Genomic DNA, 21,967 nt, shown 5'->3' with positions numbered 1-21,967 from the left:
TCTAATATCACAATAAGCATATGAATAACAAAATGGAAATAAAATGTGAGGACAGAATGAATGACAAATTGAAGCAACATGATCAGTACTTAGCAAAAATGAGGAAAGGCAGCCAGTCAACTAAAATGACTTGTGGATGGCACACAGGCAATTGTAAACCTAAGTACAAAACCACAAGTGTTCCTCCTGCTGCACCACCTAATACAAGTGATCTGCACACACACACACACACACACACACACACACACACACACACAGACAGATATATATACACAGATCACTTGTATTAGGTGGTGCAGCAGGAGGAACACTTGCGTTTTTGTACTTAGGTTTACAATTGCCTGTGTGCCATCCACAAATCATTTGTAGTTGACTGGCTGCCTTTCCTCATTTTTGCTAAGTACTGATCATGTTGCTTGCATTTGTCATTCATTCTGTCCTCACATTTTACTTCCATTTTGTTATTCATATGCTTATTGTGATATTAGATCCAGTATTTTTAGTTGCTTCTCTTTATATACAAAAAGATGCTGTAACTTACCAAACGAGAAAGCATTGGTATGTTGATAGAGCCAATAAAAAACACACATACAAATTTCAAGGTTTCGCAACCCAAGGTTGCTTCATCAGAAAAGAGGGAAAGAAAGGGAAAGACGAAAGGATGTGGGTTTTAAGGGAGAGGGTAAGGAGTCATTCCAATCCTGGGAGCGGAAAGACTTACCTTACGGGGAAAAAAGGACAGGTATACACTCGGGCGCACGCGCACACACACACACACACACACACACACACACACACACACATATCCATCCGCACATATACAGACACAGGCAGACATATGTAATGCAAAAAAAGCTTGGAAACTCTCTCAGTCAATTAATTCAAAATGGTAGATGATAGGGAGTGGAAAATGCAACTTGGTCAAATACATGATGGGTCATAAAAGTAAAAGAGCGAGAGAGAGAGAGAGAGAGAGAGAGAGAGAGAGAGAGGAATGTAAGATTTAGTGAATATAGAGAAGATAATGCATGTGAGATGCTGATAAATCAAAATTTAATTTATCCTCTCCTGACTGTAGTAAAGGTGACAGAATTGTGCAGACAGATGGAAACTGTAATTTGCAGCATGAACATACAACTTTTGATAGTCATGTGAAGTTTGTAAATGAATCAGAAGATTACAATTTACACAATGTCAAGATGGACTTATTAGATTCAGATGAGAGTGTTGAGGATGGTGAAACTGTTGCTGAATTAAATACATCAGAAATAAAACATGTATTATATCAAACCAAAGAAAGAAGTAGGTAGAGGCAAGAGAAACCCCCAAATAAAGTATCTGGATGTGCTGTTGAGTGAGTTAGAAGTAGCACAGGACTCATTATGGGAGGATAAGGATAATGACTCAGAGCAACGTATCAAAATCAAGTTCCTAATTAAATGTATAGAATAGAACTCAACTTTCAGCAAACACTGATAGTCAAAGCAGTGTTCTATTTGATTTGATTTATGGACACATTAAAACAGAGTAAGATTTCGTTTAGATGCTTGTTATGGCTGTGAAGTTATTTAAGTGCTACTGGTGTCTGTAGCAAACCTATTGGCTGTAATAAGAGGATGATAATTTGTCAAGTAGGAAAAGGTAAGATGGAAATGAATTTCCATGAAGCTAACAAACAGGTACAAATCATGATACACAGTTGCAACTAACTGCCTTATTTATATGTAATAGGCTAAGTGAAGGAGGGGAATTCTATCACTTTTGAAATTTGAATGGAATTTCCTATTCTGAGGACGAATTTGCAACCTGTGTAGGGCAAGTTTCGAACATAAAATCTGTACAAAGAAAGAGTTATACCATATTTTGTTTACTAATAAAGATGTATTTTCAGAGAAACCTGGTTTCGTCCATAAATTTGAATACAAAATTGAAACAGTGCCACATGAATCACTTTGTGGACATTTTAATTAGGTACCGTTAGCTAGGGAATAAACTAAACTCCATCCGAATAGGCCTTGGAAGGCCCAATGGTACTGACCGGCTGCCGTGTCATCCTCAGCCCACAGGCGTCACTGGATGCGGATATGGAGGGGCATGTGGTCAGCACACCACTCTCCCGCCCGTATGTCAGTTTACCAAACTGGAGCCACTACTTCTCAATCAAGTAGCTCCTCAGTTTGCCTCATAAGGGCTGAGTGCACCCCACTTGCCAACAGCGCTAGGCAGACCAGATGGTCACCCATCCAAGTGCTAGCCCAGCCTGACAGCGCTTAACTTCGGTGATCGGACGGGAACTAGTGTTACCACTGCGGCAAGGCCATTGGCTGCCTAGGGAGATGGGTGTGCAAAATGAAATGAACTGTATGGAAGAGTGGTGAATCACAGAATGATGTAGGACTCAAAATAGTAATCCATTGATTTTAGTTAATAAAAAAAGACTGCAGAGTTCTAATAGATGCATACAATTTGAACAATGTTGTAAAACATGACACAGATCATCCAGAATGTTTAGACGATATGTTGCAGAAATTTCACAATGTGTGGTACATGACAAATCTAGATGTGACATGGATTACTGGCAAATTGCTTTAGAGCAGGAATCAAAAAAATAGATAGTTTTCCTCTTTGCTAGGAAATGCTGTCCACATTAAGTTATTCCTCTTGGACTGAACACATCTGTATCAGTGTTCATACAAACTCTCGATTGCATGTTAGGAAAAGCACTTAATGTCAGAATTATGATCTATGTTGATGATTTGCTGATAGGAACTTTTTCATGGGAAGAACACTGCAACTTAGTGAAGTTTTCCATGCACTGAAATGTGATGGAATGACACCAGAGATAAAGAAATGCAAATTCGTGCAAAGAGAATTAGAATTTTTAAGTCATATTATATTGACATCAGGGAGAACTAAGGACCCATAAAAGATTGAACCAATCAAAGACTTTCCACTTCTGAAAACTAAAAAAGATTAAAAGCATTTCATGGTCCTTACAATTTTTATCACAAATACATGGTGAGGCAAATCTTTCATGATCCACATTTATATAATTTACTAAAGAAAAGTAGTCCTTTTATCTGGACATGCACCTTTCACAAGTAGAGCTCCTAAATATGAAATAAAAGAAGCTGTAGCTATTGTCTGGGGATTAATAATTTCAAAGAATTTCTGTGAGGGCACAAATCTGTGGTTCATCTGACCACAAAGTGTTGTCATTTTTAAATAACTGTGGTCTGCTACACAGAAGGTTGACAAGATGGGCATTGTTTATACAAAAATTTGACTATAAAGTATGTGTTGTTCTGTATGAAAATACATGCCCCAGAACAAAGGTGGGTTCTTTGGTTTGCTCTGGGAGGAGATGGAGTGGAAATAGAACATGTACAATATTAGTTCACTTTATTCCAATATGGTTATGAAGATTTACTGAACTCTATATAATCCATTTTCAAAGGAATGTTCTGAGCATTTAAACTGTCTGCATATTTAAGTATCACTTGATGCAGGGAAATTTACAAAACTCTTCACTTCAAGAATACAACATAATGTTCACATAAAGTTCTATCTACGACATTTAATATGTTGGTGGCCTATCTAAGACAATGCTGTCATCTTGACTGTTGACTGCAAACTGGGTCAAGTTAGGTTAAGTAGACCATTGATTCAGCAGTGCAGCAAAGTTCCACTAGGTGTGGCTACATCAACATTTCTCATTCATTAGTGCGGCATGCAGTGACAATACTTTCTGAGGTTTTGTTGTAGGGTACCAACCTGGCTTTGACAACCTGCTCTTTGGGCAACAGCACAGTATGTAAGAAGTGTAGACAACTACATATAGCTGATGCATTGTCAAGATTACCATACGATCCTTATGTGATAGTTAATTAAATGGATATGTATGACATATACATAGTAATGTATTTCAAGGGTGTTGAGGGAAGAAAGTAAGTAGAGTCTAAAAAAATGCATTGCTATCAGAATGAAGAAGAAAGTCTGAAATAAGTTAATACCAAATTTGATGCTAAAGATGAAGTTGTTGAAAAATTTTTAAAAAATATTATAAAATTTATATTGGTTTATTGTATAAATGACAGAATGTAAATGGACAAGAGCTGCATGTGTGTTGGCTACTCATATATGTATCAGAGCTAACAGACTATTTTCATTTGGCTTTTGGTCACTGTTGCCAAAAAAGATGTGTAGATAAGATAGCTGAATCTGTGACTTTTAACAACATGATGAGAAAAGTAACTGAGAGAGTATAAACATATGGTAAATTTTAAAAGGTAAAAGTGTCAAATATGACTAGCCATGGTCCAATGCAAAGCATACAACTCAAAGATAATTTAGAAATCTTGGCAACAGATTCTTACAGTCCATTATCTAAAACTTCTGGTAACTTTACATATATATTGTTTGTGCTAGATACATTTTCAAAATTTGTTAGGCTGTGTACTTTACATGACTCCACAACCAAAACAGTGTTCGACAGATTTGTAAATGACCATTTTGTAAAAATCAGGGAATTAAATCAATATTATTGGATAATGGACTTCACTTTATTTCCAAAATTTGGAATGATGGAATGAAAGACAAAGGAGTAGAAATTATTTGCATATCTGTTTACCACACTTAGAGCAATCCAGCCAAGCATTACATGTGCAACCAAGGAAGGTAATTCACAACATCCTGCCACAACCACCACAGGATGTAGGGCAAATATGTAGCTGAGAACAAAGAAATTATGAACTCTATGCCATATGAAAGCACCAGATTTATGGTAAGTTTGGTTACATTGTTTGTTAAACTGAAAAATGTAGCGGAAGAACTGATTAATTTTTCATCATGACTCAACTTCAATGCTTCACAAGAGTAAGAATTACTGAGAGAAAAAAATGCTTAAGTGTGCATTAGGAAGAATCAAAAAACATGATACATATATAAAACCAATTATGTTCAATATTGCGGAAGTTGTTCTCGTGAAAACTCATGATAAATCTAGTGACACAGACAATGAAATCTCAAAGTTCAAATTCATTTATAATGTAGCTTTCAAATTTGTTATATCCACAGACAGGTAAAAAATTAAAATGATTCGTGTTTGTACTGTATAAAATTATGTATCAATGACTAATGTGCTTAATCTATGTTTATGGCTATGTAGTAAGATATACATATTGAGACAATTTTGACCAACATGATCCCTGAAAAGGCTTTGATAAATGCAATCTAGTTTCTTGCTTTAATGCAGATTGTAATAAATAGGAATCACGGTTATTTTCTAATTTCCAGTTTATATTATAACACAGACATTTAACTGTACAGCACATAGAGATAAGGATTATTAATTTTAAGAGAATGTATGTGTAGGTAAGTAGGCTGCAGAGAAGCTTAGAATATAAAATTCACCATGAAAACTTAGGGCAAAAATGATTTTCATATATATGAGGAGAAGGCCAGCGTTGCCCATGTGTGTCCATGCCTGTACCACAGAGCATCTGGCCTGTTGCTTAATGTTTATGACTTCATATCTCCTGAACTACATGTCATACAACAATAAAATTTTGCACTGGCACTCAGTGTGAATACTGTCTGTAAAAGTAAATGTGTCATGAATACAGTCAGTAAGAAACACATATTAAATTATATTCTCATAACTGCATGAATAGCAGAAACTAATAAGCGATACATATTTTTCCTTTCATCATTTTGTAGGGCTTGTCAGCAAGAAAAAGTTTCGTCAAGGTTTGAAATTATGTGTAAAGTTTGTTGCTAATCACTAAGTGCTCTCATTCTCAAATATTGGATTAACGAAATTCATGCACTGTACACCGATGCTTCCCCCCATCCCCACCCCCACTCCCCACCCTCGCCACCCCTCAAGCAACTGTCATCTGACGGCAAGGTATGTGTGTTCCAGGTTTGGTTGAAATTGGTCCACTGGTTTAGGAGCAGATTTGGAAAACACACACACACACACACACACACACACACACACACACACACACAAGCACATGCGAGTGATCGTGTATGTCCGCTTTTATATGTGGATGTGCACTTTGATTTTGCAATGATAAATAATAATAATTAATTTCTGATGCTTAAACTTTGTAGAGGTTAGGGAAAAACACACAGATCAGAAAATAAAAGATATAGAAAACTAAAGGGCATTGAAGAAAGAAAAAGGTAGTGAGAGGAAATGCCATGACCAAAGAAATTAACATCTGTTTAATATCTACTTTTAATGACAGTATTATTCCATCCAATGCCATCCTGGATTTTCAATGTTTGTTTTCACACTCTTTTTGTTTTCTATATCTTTTATTTTTTGACTTGTCTGTTCCTCCACCCACACCCCCACCCCCAACCCAACCACTCTATCATGTATAATGCACTTAAGCTTTCCACTCTCATTTACTCTGAAAGGATGTTTACATCAGTAATCACTGCCTTGCTTATTTCTCGTTCTTCCACCTTTAAGCTCTCAGGTTTTCAAATCTTATCTGGTGTAGTCCCCAACGATCATCCTTTCTTCTCATCCCATACAGTAAGTCTCCCATATTCTGGATGACTTTTCCATAACTATTCCCATTTCCTAAATCTCGCCAGTCTTTTTCCCTCGTGCCCCTTTTTTTCCCTTAACCCTTCTGCCAGGAGGAGGCGGCACTGGTTTCAAAAGCTTGCAAATTTCCTAAAGTTTCACAGGTGCTCTCCTGCTGCCACATGGTGAGTACATTTTTTATCCAACCAACTGAAGGGGTTGGAGAGATATAGTCAATAAGCCACACTTTTGTTGAAATTGAGGTATTCACGCTATGACATTCTTAACGATACTCTCCTCATCTTGGGTTGAAGAAGTTCTGTCTTTCTGCAACAGGTGGCAGGTGATGACATAGTGTAGTTCTATACTCTTCCCCTGGTGTCTTTTTCAGAAGACACACTGTCACAAGCCACATCAAAATGGCCGAATGCTCACATACACCTGAAGGTGCTTCGCACATTCTAGGCTTATATGGCAGTGACAGTAGTGTAAATGAGGATTTTGATCCCTTTGACAGTGATGGTGATGAGTCTTGGTGTCCATCAGGCAACAATACTAGCTTGGAAGATGATTTAGTAAGTATACAAAAATATTTTTCACTGGTGATCATTGTTCAGCGGCTTGTGACTGTTTCTCATAACATTGCTCTCACGGTTGATCGTTGTCTTTTGTGTTAATGACAAATCTTTAGAGCCTAATTTTAATGACCACTGAGTGTGGTAACAATATAGTTTTCATGGCTACAAACTTGTAAGAATATATTTTATTATCAATGCCATTTCAGCGGCATATGATGATTTCTGTGGCTTGTGACTATATGTCACGGAAGTTCTGCAAGTATTTTTCTGTTCATATTACAGCTTGAGATAAGTAGAGCAAATGAAGTATCACCCCAGAAACCAAGTTCTTCAAGAGAAAGAAAGCGTGATATTGATCAGTGGAAAAACATTAAGGCCAAACATCAACATAATGTGGGTCAGCAGTATGTGTCTTCTAAAATCAACAAGACTGTTCAGGCAGCATCTTTGGAAGTCCCTGTAGTTGTTCAAATAACTGCTATAGGAAAGTAATCGGAAAAGAAGAAAATATTTTCCACTCGTTTTGGGAAATAGGAAACTTTAATGCCCAGAATACTTACCTAATGTGCTGTATGAAAATGGTACCAAAAAAAGCGAAGGTTCATTTCACTTTTTTTAAACATGAATGGACCAACTGTCACAAATTAACTATACCTTGTTCTGCTTCACATTTCTTTCTTTCACAGTATCCAAAAAAGACTACAAAGAAAATTTCATCTAGAGCTGTGACATTTTCATACAATGTGAAAGTAAATGGAATGGAAGTCATGATTTGCAAGCAAGCTTTCCTCAGGGTTCATGGTTTACAGAACCACACAAAAAGAGTGAGAAATTTGCAACAGCAAATGAAGTTGGGTTGCACAGTTCCAAAAAAAGCTTTAAGAGGTTTGAATATTACATTTTACTATAAGGTATCCATTTTAGCCAAATAAAATAATGTTGAAGTATAATAACACGAAGCACTCATGTGCTCTTTTCTTTCAGACAAACATGGCAATCATTTGCATAAATTTCAAGATGAAGTTGTGCAAGGCGTCAGAGACTTCCTCAATGCTATGCAAAAATATAACAGTCACTACAGCAGGCAGCAGAACCCCAACAAAGTAAATTTTGGATAATCACATCCTTATTTCAGGGAAATACTCTGAATACTGCAAGGAAAAGGGTGCCCCTACTGTAACAGAATGCAAATTCAGGGCAATTTTTGTGTCCGAATTTAACACAGGCTTGAAACTGCCACAAAGTGACAACTGTTCAACATGTGATGCCTTTCTAACAGCAACAAGTAACCCAGAATTATGTACAGAAGAAATTACACAAATGAAAAAACAACACGAATTCCATCTGCGAAAGGCTGATAGTGGGTAAAAATATGATCATGTCTTTAACTTCTCTGGCTAAAGGGACAGAGAAACAGCACAACATAATAGCAATGGACATGCAACAAATGTTTCCCGTGCCAAAACTGCTGACCCAGCATTCTACAAGAGAAAAATATGGATGTATAACTACAGTATCCACAATTGTGCGTTAAATAAATGACACATGTTTCTGTGGAGTGAGAAGGGTGGAGGAAGTGGTTCAGATGAAGCTGACAGCTGTATTAAATTTCTTGGAGATAACTAACACTCAAGCCAAGGCCAGAGGTTGTTCTGAGATGGCTGTGCTGTGGAGATGTGTTTTTGCAGTATCAGGGATTGGCAGAAGCTGAAAAGGTGTAGGTCATTGTGAAAGGAGGGGGTGATATCCAGAGAAAGGAATCTTTACAGTTAGTTCATTTGGGGGAATTGCATGGTTTAGGCAGCATTTGAAAAACAGGATGTAGGACTGGGTTTTAGTCAGGGACAGGATACTTTTCTGCACTGATGCAGAAAGATGGAGCAAGAGTCCACTATGGCAGGAATAGTGCGAAGGAAATGGGAATGACGCAGAAATGGGCAAAATAGGTGTTGATGGTTGTGAAAGGAGATAGATATTGGTAAATTCGTGTAAATATGTGTAAAAAAAATACTTAACTACACGCAGAAACACTCACAGATATGCAAAAATGTGCACAGAAACGTGAAAATATGGACAAGTACATTAAAATACGCAAAAATGCATGAAACCATTTACAACAATGCACAAATAGATTAAAATGTACAGCAACATGGGTGAAATGTAACAATGAGGTTTCGGTGTGTGTGTGTGTGTGTGTGTGTGTGTGTGTGTTTTGTGATAAGCAAAGATGGAGGGAGGGGGATGAGTTAGGTTGAGTATCAAAAGTTCATGTGGCATGGGAAGAGGTGGAAAGTGAAACTCTAATATATGTCAGGATGAGTGATGAAGTCGAATCAATAGGAATAAATGTAATTAACTATCAGAAAAAAGAAACTAGGACATTAGATGCTGCATCAACAATCTGTGAGGTCATGAAGTCCGATATGCGCGAAAGATTGTTGATACAGTGTGGCTCAAAAGTAGATGCTGTTTGGAAAGTGTTGAATAATGACAGAAAGAAAAAAAAAGAATGGATGCTGAGAAAAGTAATACTACAGAGAAGAGTACAAAGGAAAACATCATAGGATTGTAGGATGGAAGAAAGCCTTGCAGCAAAAGTCAAACCATGGAAACTCCAGGCAGGAATTTCAAAAATGTAGGAAAAGATAGTTTGCTACTTACCGCAAAGAAGAGATGTCAAGTTGCAGACAGGCATGATTAAAAGACACTCACATGTAGCTTTCAGTCACAGCCTTCAGCAGTAAAGACAGGAGACACACACACACAAAAGCATGCACATCTCACACACACACGACTGCCAACTCCAGCATCTTGGGCCAGAAAATAACATCAAGTGGGATGCAAACAGCAGTCTGGAGGGGAAGGGGAAGGGATAGTAGTGTACAGGTGGGGAGAGAGACAGATGCTGCCTGGTGGAGTGTGCTGGGACTAGACTCCAGCAGGCACAGTATCAGGAGGTTGTGGGGCAGGGAGGTGGCGACAGAAGGAACAAAAAATGAGAGGAGCGGGGAAAGATGGGTGGATGTGTTGGCAGAGGGCTGCAAATAAATAGGGTGAGAGACAGGAATGGGGAGGAGATGATAGGACATAGGGGGTGGAAACTGTTGGGTGCAGAGTATGGAGACAGTATATTACCTCATTACTGTGGGCTGAGGCCAGAAAATTAAAGGAGCAGAGATTGTGTTGTAAGGATAACTCCCATCTGTGCAGTTCAGAAAAGTTGTTGGTGGAGGGAAAGAGCCAGATGGTTCAGGTAGTGACACAGCCAATGAATCAAGTGTGTTATGTTCAGCTGCATGCTGTGCCACAGGGTGGTCTGCTTTGCTCTTGGTCACAGCTTGGTGGTGGCCATTCATCCTGGTGGACACCTGGTTGGTGGTCATACCAATATAAAAAGCTTTGCAATGATTGCAGCAGAATTGGTAAATGAAATGGCAGCTGTCACATGTGGCCTGGCACCTGACTGCATTGGGAAAACCTGTGACAGGACTGCAATAGGAAGTGCTGGGTGTGTGGACTGGGCATGTCGCAAGAAAGATTCACTGATGATATCTTTATGATCTAAACCCAGGGCCAAGATACCCTATCTTCGTTACTTCATAACCTCTACACTTTCTCTCCCAACCACTTCATGTGGTCTTCCTCAACCAAGCCCATCACCTTCCTAGACATTGACCTCCTCCTCTCTGATGGCTCTATCCGCACCTCTGTCCACATTAAACCCACCAACCACTGACAGAAATTGCATTTTGACAGCTGTCATCCCTTTCACACCAAAAAATCGCTCCCACATAGTCTTGCTACCAAAGGACAGTGTATCTGCAATGACAAAAACCCCCTTGTTCAGTATGCTGAGGGTCTCACCAAGGCCTTCACAGACAGGCATTACCCCCCAGACCTAGTCCGCAAATAGATCTCCTGTGCCTTTCCCCCTCCACAACCCCAATCCTCCCACCACCCCCAAAAACCAGGCACAAACGAGTGTCTCCTTCTTCATCCAGTACCATGTCAGACTGGAACAACTGAACCACATCCTTACCCAGGATTTTGATTACCTATCACCACGCCCTGAAGTGAGGGAAATCCTACCCCTCCTAAAGTGGTGTTCTGTTGCCAATCCAACCTCTAAAACACACTACTCCATCCCTATGCCACTCCCAATCCCAACCCCTTGCCACTTGGATTATATCCCTGTGGAAGATCCAGATGCAAAACCTGCCCAATCCACTCACCCAGCACCTCCTATTCCAGTCCTGTCACAGGTTTACCCTAGCATCAGGTGCCGGGCCAACTGTGAAAGCAACCATATCATTTACCAGCTCCGCTGCAATCATTGCACAGCTTTTTATATTGGTATGACTACCAACCAGCTGTCCACCAGGATGAATGGCCACTGCCAAGCTGTGCCCAAGAGTAAAGTACGCCATCCTATGGCACAACATGCAGCTGAACATAACACACTGGGTGTCAATGGCTGCTTCACTATCTGAGCCATCTGGCTCCTTCCCTCCACCACCAGCTTTTCTGAACTGCGCAGACAGGAGTTATCCTTACAACACATTCTCACACTCCCATAATTATCGTGGCCTAAATCTACAGTAATAAGGTAACATACTGTCACCATGCCCTGCACCCAACAGTTTCCACTCCCCCCCCCCCCCCCCAATATCCTATAATCTCCTCGCCATTCTTGTCTCTCATGCTATTTATTTGCAGCCCTCTGCCAATGCATCCGCCCATCTTTCCCCACTCCTCTCCTTTTTTTTCCTTCTGTCCCCACCTCCCTGCCCCACAACCTCCTGATGCTGTGCCTGCTGGAGCCTAGTCTAGTACCTGCACACTCCACCAGGCAGCATCTGTCTGTCTCCCCACCGGTACACTATTGTCCCTTCCTTTTCCCCTCCAGACTGCTGTTTGCATCCCATGTGATGTTATTTTCGGTCCAAGATGCTGGTGTTGGCAGTCGTGTGTGTGTGTGAGGTGTGCTTGCTTGCTTTGTGTGTGTGTGTGTGTGTGTGTGTGTGTGTGTGTGTGTGTGTGTGTGTGGTCTCTGTACTGCCGAAGGCTGTTGTCAAAAGCTACATGTGAGTGTCTTTTAATCATGCCCTTCTGCAACCTGATGTGTCTTATATTAGTTCAGTAAACTAGATAGTAAAGCAGTAGTGTCATATCTCAAAGAGGAACTTGACACTTTTAGCACAGGACAGGAGCATGTAGAGGAACTGTGAGTCTAGTTTACAGGAATAGTTGATGATGCACTACTAACTAGATATGTACCCAGTAGAACAGTTAATAATTGGAGGGATCCGCCATTGTACACAGTCACTGTAAAGACACTTCTGAAGAAACAGAGATTACTGCATAATAGGTGCAAAGTAAGACACAGGGCTATAGTTAGAGAGATGTTACAAGAAATGCGTAGGAGACGAGGTACTGGCAGAAGTAAAGCTGTGAGGACAGGGAGTGAGTCGTGCTTGGGTAGCTCAGTTGGTAGAGCACTTGCCCGCGAAAGGCAAAGGTCCCGAGTTTGAGTCTTGGTCCAGCACACAGTTTTAATCTGCCAGGAAGTTTCATACCAGCGTACACTCCGCTGCAGAGCGAAAATCTCATTCTGGACTCTTAGGTTTATTCTCCCTTCTATCAGTTGAGGCTGAGGGCTTATATGGTCTCTCTGCCCTCTGCCACAGCCACATCCTTTTCTATTTTGTGTTTTTAAACATTTAACATTTAATACTGTGTCCAAATGTTGTTACATCTACATACACTATGTGATCAAAAGTATCCAGACACCTGGCTGAAAAGTTTGTGGTGCCCTCCACCGGTAATGCTGGAATTAAATATAGTGATGGTTCACCCTTAGCCTTGATGACAGCTTCCACTCTTGCAGGCATATGTTTACCTCCACTGGTAATGCTGGAATTAAATATAGTGATGGCTCACCCTTAGCCTTGATGACAGCTTCCACTCTTGCAGGCATATGTTTAATCAGTTGCTGGAAGGTTTCTTGGGGAACAGCAGCCCATTCTTCATGGAGTGCTGCACTGAAGAGAGGTATCGATGTCAGTCAGTGAGGCCTGGCATGAAATCAGCGTTCCAAAACATCCCAAAGGTGTTCTAAAGGATTCAGGTCAGGACTCTATGCTGGCCAGTCCATTACGGGGATGTTATTGTCTTGTAAACACTCTGCCAGAGGTCGTGCATTATGAACAGGTGCTCGATCGTGTTGAAATATGCAGTCACCATCCCTGCTTGTCAACAGTGGGAAGCAAGAAGGTGCTTAAAACATCAACGTAGGCCTGTGCTGTGATAGTGCCACACAAAATAACAAGGGGTGCAAGTCCCCTCCATGAAAAATATGACCACACCATAACACTGCCGCCTATGAATTTTACTTTTGGCACTGCACACACTGGCAGATGATGTTCACTGGGCATTTGCAATACCCACATTTTTCTACTGTTCAATCATCCAATGTTTACATTTCTTACACCAAGCGAGGCGTCGTTCGGCATTTACCAGCTTGATGTGCGGCTTACTAGCAGCCACTTGACCATGAAATTTAAGTTTTCTCATCTCCCACCTAACTGTCATAGTACTTGCAGTGGATCCTGATGCAGTTTGGAATTCCTGTGTGATGATCTGGATAGATGTCTGCATATTACACATTACAACCCTCTTCAACTGTTGGCGGACTCTGTCAGTCAACAGATGGGGTCAGCCTGCGCGCTTTTGTGCTGTACGTGTCCCTTCACATTTCCATTTCACTATCACATTGGAAACAGTGGACCTAGAGACGTTTAGGAGTGTGGAAATCTCATGTACAGACATATGACACAAGTGACACCCAATCACCTGATCACATTCGAAGTCTGTGAGTTCTGCGGAGCACTCCATTCTGCTCTCTCATGATGTCTAATGACTACTGAGGTCGCTGATATGGAGTACCTGACAGTAGGTGGCAGCACAATGCACCTAATATGAAAAACGTACAATTTTGGATGTGTTCAGATACTTTTTGATTATATAGTGTACATACTCTGCAAGCCAGCATATCATGCATGGTGGAGGGTAGCCTATAACACAACTAGTCATTTCCTTTCCTGTTCCACATGCAGGTGGAGTGAGGGAAAAACAACTGTCTATATGCCTCCATAAGAGCCCTAATTTCTAGTATTTTATCTTCATGCGAAATGTATGTTGGCGGCAGTAGGATTTTTTAGCAGTTAGCTCCAAATGCCCATTCTATAAACTTTCTCAGTAGTGTTCTTTGAAATAAATGTCTTCTTAACTCCAGGGATTCCTACTTGAGCTCCCAAAGCTGACTCATAACACTCGCATGCTGACTGAACCTCAGGGGGACAAATCTAGCAACTCGCCTCTGAATTGCTTTGATGTCTTCTTTCAATCCAACCTGGTGCAGATCACAAAAACTCAAGCAGTACTCAAGAATAGGTCACACTAGCATCCCATACTCAGTCCCCATCACAGGTGAACTACACCTTGCTAAAATTCTCCCAACAAACCGAAGTCGACCATTTGTCTTCCCTACCACAATCCTTCCATTTCATATGGCTTCACAATGTAATGCCCAGATATCTAAATGATGTGACTGTCAAGAAAGATGCAACTAATACTGTATCCAAACATTACAGCTTTGTTTTTCCTACTCTTCCACATTAACTTACAATTTTCTACATTAAGAGCCAGCTGCCATTCATCACACCTACTCGAAATTTTGTCTAGGTCATTTCGAATCAACCTACAGTCATTTTTCTGTGACACCTTCCTGTACACTACAGCACTGTCAGCAAACAGCAGCACATTGCTACCCACCAGATCTGCCAGATCATTTATGTATACAGAAAATAGCAATGGTCCTGTCACATTTCCCTGGGGCACTCCTGATGATACCCCTGTCTCTGATGAACACTCACTGTAGTGTTGGCAGAAGAGCCAACACTGTGTTGCTAGAGGAGGCCGAAATGCACGCGTTTAAGCTCACGCAGACTGGCGTGAGGTCTGGAACAGTTAAAGGAGTTGAGTCTACTAAATAAAGTGTGGAGCTTCTTGAATACTTAACTTTAATCCATAATTGTAGAACATCGCTCTTGATTGTACATGCTTCATAAAATAATATCAAATGCTATGGCGCCTTGCTAGGTCGTAGCAAATGACGTAGCTGAAGGCTATGCTAACTATCGTCTCGGCAAAATGAGAGCGTAATTGTCAGTGATCCCCTTCTGGCAAAGTCGTCTGTACAACTGGGGCGAGTGCCAGGACGTTTCTCTAGACCTGCCGTGTGGTGGCACTCGGTCTGCAATTACTGACAGTGGCGACACGCGGGTCCGACGTATACAAACGGACCGCGGCCGATTTAAAGGCTACCACCTAGCAAGTGTGGTGTCTGGTGGTGACACCACACTCACCTTCAAGGAGAACATATTGGGTTCTATTACTTAAGAGGTCTTCAAAACGGTCATATATCTGGGAGTGTATTCTGTATGCACATACCTTCATTAACAGTCTGCAGCAGGGTACTGTGTCAAATGCTTTTTGGAAATCCTCCATCCATAGTTCATAGTATATCATGTGAGAAAAAAGCAAGCTTGGGTTTCACATGAGCAATGTTTTCTAAATGTTCATGGAAATGAGCTTTTTGGTCACTAGAAAATTTATTATATTTGAAGTCAGAATATGCTCTAGAATTCTGCAGCAAACCAATGTTATGAGTATTGGTCTGTATTTTTGCGACTCCATTCTTTTACCCTTATGTACAGCTGTCACCTACGCTTTTTTCCAGTAACTTGGGACTTTGCACTGGACGAGAGATTCATGATAAATGCAAACTAAGTGAAGAGCCAATGACATTGACTACTCTTTGTAAAACCAGATTGGGATTCCTACTGGACCTGGTGATTTATTTGTTTTCAACTCTTTCAGTTGTTTCTCTATGTCAGCGATGCTAATAACTATGTCATCCATACTGGACTCTGTGGGATGGTCAAATGATGGTATGATTCTCCTGTGTGAACGATTTCTTAAATGTGGAATTTAAAACTTCAGCCTTCCTTTTGCTATCTTCTACTGCCAAACCAGACTGGTCAATGAGTGACTGGATGGAAGCCTTGATGGGGTGATCTTCAGCAGAAAAAGAAATATGTTGTTTTCAGAATCATGCTGTAATTAGGAGAAATAGATGAACTATTTTGAGGCACAGGGTGCCCCATCTTTTTCAGGGAGCCTCCTGGCAAAGAAACTACAGTACACAGTATTTTATTCTCCAGCTGTCTGCCTTCACCTGGGCCTGCTCAAAAAGCCTCCAGGATGCTAATTTTGCCATATTGGCTGTTTATTTCCTTGGTCTGTTCTGCCATGTTGTATCATACCTTCTGTAGTTGTTTGTTGGACAAATGGCTAGGTAGTTGCCAATCACCAGTACTTCACAGCCCACGACACATTTTGATGGTCTCTACTAGGTTATCATGTTTGAAAGGACAACATACTTAGTAACAACTTTTAGATAAAATCTATTTAAGGGAAACTGCACAAATGAATTGTAAGAAAATGAAATGCCAACAGCCATCCTTATGATCTTATTTACTGTGTAGCTAGCAATTTCGGTGCTTCACTGCGCCATCTTCAGGCCTTATATACTACTGAAGGGGTTATCACGATCTGTATATTCGCTGCACCAGTGGCCAACATAACTGTAACTGTGATGTCAGCACTCCAACCATCATGCTTGAAACGAAATACCTACCATCATCCTTATAATATTAATTATTGTGTAGCTACCAATTTCAGCACTTCAATTTCATGCTTGAAACGAAATTTGCAATTTGTAATTTATTTGCGTGAAACATGTAATTACATGCATAGCAATTGGCAGTACAATACAACAGTATATAATCTAATTTTACTTTATAATAGGAACTTAAGAATGTAGTCCAAATTATTTGACATAATAGTACTTTAGATTTTAGTTTCTACAGTAGGCTATAGAAGCACTCCTCAATGAGCCACAATTTGTTTTTTGAATGTCTCTCCAGTTATTACCTTCAGTTCATTTGGCAGTGCATTGAAGTATTTTGCTCCATTAATATATGGACTGTTTGCAGTTTTTTTCAGTCTTCTGTGTATCATATGGTAATTTTGTACTTGTCTAGTATTGTGATCATGATTTTCTGCATTACGACAGGTATATTTCTTATCTTCTACAGTTAATACTATTGTTTCAAACATATACATTGAATAGATAGTCAGAATTTTAAATTCTTTAAACAATGCCTTGCATGATGTTCGAGCATCTTTTTTGTCTACCATCACCCTTATGATATTATTTATTGTGTAGCTACCAGTTTCAGCACTTCAGTGCACCATCTTCAGGCCTTAGTTGATGCTGAAGGGGTTATCACAATCCATATGTAAGCATCTGTAACTGTGATGCCAGCACTCCAACCATCATGGAGTGCTGACATCACAGTTACACATAGTCTGCATAAACCAGTTATGTTGGCCATTGATGCAGTGAATATATGAATCATGATAACCCCTTCAGCATCAACTAAGGCATGAAGATGGCACATTAAAGCACCAAAACTGGTAGCTTTAGGCATTTAATTTTCTTATGATTGTGAATGGCCGTGGTCCCCAAGACCTCCAGTCAAAAAGGATGGACATACAAAAAAATTGAATAAATGGATGTTCACATAGTACACTAATTCTACAACATTTCATGCCCTTTGAACAATTTACTTTGGTTAGTGATAAGTATTAGGAGGCGCGAAGACCAGTGCGATCTGCTGCCAGTGAGTAAAGTGACAGCAGTGTCAATAAACAGTACTATTAACACTGTTATTTCTCTGAGCAACTGACTGATGCGACAGGAGTCTTATGGTACCAAAGGCTTCTGACAGTTTGATAGGCAGGCAAGAATGCTACAATGAAACCTAGATGGTAATTAGCTCCAAACCCATTGATTTTCCATTGAGTATTGAAGGTCATGGAACAGATAATTTTGTGGTGGAGGAAGTGGGGAAACAACAGGTGCAAACAAGGATAAAAATACACGAAGGAGAATATTGAAGGTGTTGAATATCACATGTATGTAGAGACAAAAATATTAGCCCAAGACAGGAAAAGATAGATGGAAGCATCAAACCATTGAAAATATTGAGAACTTCAAAAAACAAATTGCTTGCTGTGTATATGCATTGGCCGACCACTGTGCATGACAAAAATTACATGGTACTGAAAGCTGGCCAGTGCTTATCTTTGGGAGGCACAATTTGCCTTCCCCTGGGCTCAGGTGGATATCTCAATGATGAATCTCATTGACATTCCAAACCTTTCCACCCAAAAAGTAATCCCTTTTTTAATGCTCCCAAACCAATCCCCTTTTCCCTCTCCTGAAGAAAGTTAGGACTGGTATTTTCTTCTTTAAGTGTTCCTGTCAGTAATACTTACATTCTCTGACAGAAAGTATTGGCCAACCTTCCAGTCTGTAATTTCACAAAGTTCTTATCTGAATTTTCTGTATCAAACCCATGACAACATTAACATTCAATGCAACTGAAAATACAATTTTTGGTTGTTGTTGTTGTGGTCTTCAGTCCAGAGACTGGTTCGATGCTGCTCTCCATGCTACTCTATCCTGTGCAAGCTTCTTCATCTCCGAGTAACTACTGCAACCTACATCTTTCTGTTTTGATAAATTTCATATATATTATACTGTATCAACTGTAAACAGATTACAGAGTGGTAAAACCCAACACACTGAAAATTGAGTTTTTCTTACCCTTCAGTGTATACTAACTACAGCACATAAAGGCAATAAAAATGTATTGAAAAATACCTTGTCAGCAAATTTGTAAAGATCTGCAGCTGGATCTGTCCCAGTGGAAAGTACAAATATCAGTGGTACTGCAGGACCTGACTCCTTGTACATGGCAGAAAGTTCAGTTGTCTGTGGTTCAACAAACTGTTGACCAAGGTTATGGCTAAGATATATCTGCATTGAATTTGTAACCTTGTCTGGCCGTAATGCTTTCAGGATTAGTAAGTGCTGGAACTCGTCCAGTTCTGACTCCCATGGGTCAGGTAAAGGCTCCCTGCAACAAACCAAGATTTCTGTTACTAGCACTTTGTACTTTGTAATATTCAAAATTGATTTATATTACCCTGTGGCTGACATTTTAGCAAAATTAAATACTATTCATGGGGTAAGGGATTGTTTACACTTCAAAGTGAAGTCATCACTGATCTGGCAGAGCCATGTTAACTAAAGGTGATTACTTGACACATTCTAAGAAGAGTGGCTTTCGAAAATTGAAGGGAGAAGGAGAGAGACAGACAATATGAATCAGGAGGAAGAAACATGAATTTAAAAAGAAATCCAGTAAAATAAAGAAAAATATACTCAGCAATAGATTCAACAACTGACAGTATTACGAAGCTGAATTCAGCAGCTCAAAAGGCAAACACATATCAAGAAAACAGAAGACATTTGATAAGAAAAAAGGTGATGGAGTGTTCTGTTTGTAGCATACCATTACAAGGAAAAATTATCATACATAATGATATGAGGTGCATTTAAATGACAAAGAAATAACTTATGGTTCCTTAATGCTTATGAACCTAAACTAATGTTCTAAAAACTGCCAAAGTTCAAGCAAAAACAAATACAAAACGTGTTACAAATGATGAATGGCCACTTGTTCACAGAAAATATTAAGTTTATACAAAAATGAACACAAAACACATGTTACAAAGAAATAATTGGTTCCAGTCACTTTTCAGTCATCTTTATCCATTTCTGTTATAGGATAAGTTTTAAGCTTATTATAAATATTTGATACTATCTATCTGTAATATACTTCAGTAGTTTCTCAATATCATCTCCTTACTTCTTTTTCACGAGAACTTTCACTAACGTAAAGAAAAGGACAAAAGTGTCCTTTGATATAGGGCCTAGGAACCACTTGCCTTTTTTTTTTAACTGTACTAATAGTACAGAATGTTAGAAGGAGCAAATTATTCTTTATCCTGTGCCTCGTGCCATTTTAGAGATGATAACTTTTTTATATAAAAGGGTACCTATTTCTTTTGTTTTTACTGCATAAACTTCAAAGCGACTAAGGTGACTAAATCTGGTGATAAGTGACATACACGGATCTGGAATAAGTATTAGGTCACAAATTTTTAACTTCCTTTTCATCACACCTAAGTTGCAATCAGATGGTGGATAAGAGTGCCCTCCAATAAGTAAACAGTGGTAGAGTTTATCAAATTTGCCATTACCTTTTAAGAAAAATAACATTATTACAGCCATATGATTGCAATTCTGGCCACCACATGCATGTTGAACAAGCTGAGTTCTCTTGTAGGGACAAAGTTCTCAATGTAATGGTACAGAAAGACACACAATTCATTATGACCTTTCTTACCTTGGCTCTCATTATAACAATAAAATCTACCTCCATCTGTTTTCATGTTGTGTATCTCAAAAATCCTTAGCACACTAAAAAGTAATCATGCTTACCTTTCTTTCATTTTTTTCATCATTATCTGAAACTTCAAACTCTAAGCTGCTCATCTTAATGTTATAAGTGGAATAGTTAACCAAATTTTCAACAAAAATTACCAATTGCTTCAGCATGCTTCCAGGCCTGCCACAAGTTTATTCCTAAAACATGGCAACTCCTGGAGTTGTCCCCCGTTAGAAACAACTGCAAATTTAAATCAGCTCTCTACAAGCAGCAAGACCATGAACGCCTCCCATTTTAGCTCCAAATAATGCATCTATGTCTCAAGAAACCAAAACTGACAAAATTTGCCTTTTAGTAGCAATTCAATTCTGTCAGTGACTGCATAGGATTTGGAGGAACAGTTGAATGTAAGAGCAGGATCTTGAAAGGAGGATATATAAGATGAACACCAACAAAAGTGAAAATTAAATCATGTGACACTGAGGGAATTAGATTAGGAAGTAATAAACTAAAAGTAGTTGATGAGTTTTGCTATTTGGGGAATAAAAAAGAGACAATGACCTGAGTATAGAGGATGTAAAATGTAGACTGATAATGGCAAGGAAAGTGTTTCTGAAGAAGAGAAATTTCTTACCATCAAATATAGACTTAAGCAACCAGTAGCCTTTTCTGAAGATATTTTTCTGCAATGCAGCATTGTATGGAAGTGACATGTGGGCAATTAATAGTTCAGAGAAGAAGTTAAACGAGGTATTTGAAATGTATTGCTATAGATTAGCTGGGTCAATCACATAGGTAATAAGGAGGTACTGAATAGAATTGGAGAGAAAAGAAATTTGTGGTACAACTTGACTGAAAGTAGGGACTAGTTGATAGACGTCAAGGGATCACTAATTTAGTATTTGAGAGAAGTGAGGGGTGGGGGGGGGGGAGAAGGGGGGGGGGCATTGGAGAGGGAGATCAAGAGAAGAATAAAGTAAACAGATTCAAAAGGATTTAGGTTAAAGTAGTTATTCAGAGATGATGAGTCTTGCACAGGATAGAGTAGCAAGGACAGCTGCATCAAACCAGTCTCTGGAGTGAAGACCACAACAACAAGATATTGACACTATTCATTAGAAATACCAGCATCTAGATTTTACATAAGATGTATGTTTCTATTTTCCTCAAATTCATTGTCTTAACAGACAATTAATATTAAAATTCATACACACCAAAAATGTCTATTGCAGATTTAGCCATTGTACTTGTTACATTCCAGTTTCTACCACTGTATTTTTGTTGTTATGATTTTTCTGGACCAAATGACAACCATTACTAATTAATTAAGCCATTACTTAAGAATTTCAGTCGGGATA

The 21,967-nt window shown here is 39.4% G+C and overlaps 1 protein-coding gene and 1 pseudogene across 1 annotated transcript in view; both read right to left on the bottom strand.

The window, feature by feature from the left end:
* Nucleotides 1-21,967, bottom strand: part of LOC126195465 (dynein axonemal heavy chain 1-like) — a 963,710-nt gene that overhangs the window by 130,315 nt on the left and 811,428 nt on the right. The window contains exon 56 of the mRNA XM_049934091.1: nt 18,977-19,232. Coding sequence (XP_049790048.1) covers nt 18,977-19,232 — 256 coding nt within the window. The remainder of the gene's footprint in view (nt 1-18,976; nt 19,233-21,967) is intronic.
* LOC126195960 (5S ribosomal RNA) lies at nt 2,208-2,325 on the bottom strand (annotated as a pseudogene).

The sequence above is a fragment of the Schistocerca nitens genome, chromosome 7 (genome assembly GCF_023898315.1).
Source record: "Schistocerca nitens isolate TAMUIC-IGC-003100 chromosome 7, iqSchNite1.1, whole genome shotgun sequence".
Lineage (NCBI taxonomy): Eukaryota > Metazoa > Arthropoda > Insecta > Orthoptera > Acrididae > Schistocerca > Schistocerca nitens.
Note: the sequence above shows the minus strand (reverse complement) of the source record. Positions and strands in the feature narration are given on the sequence as shown.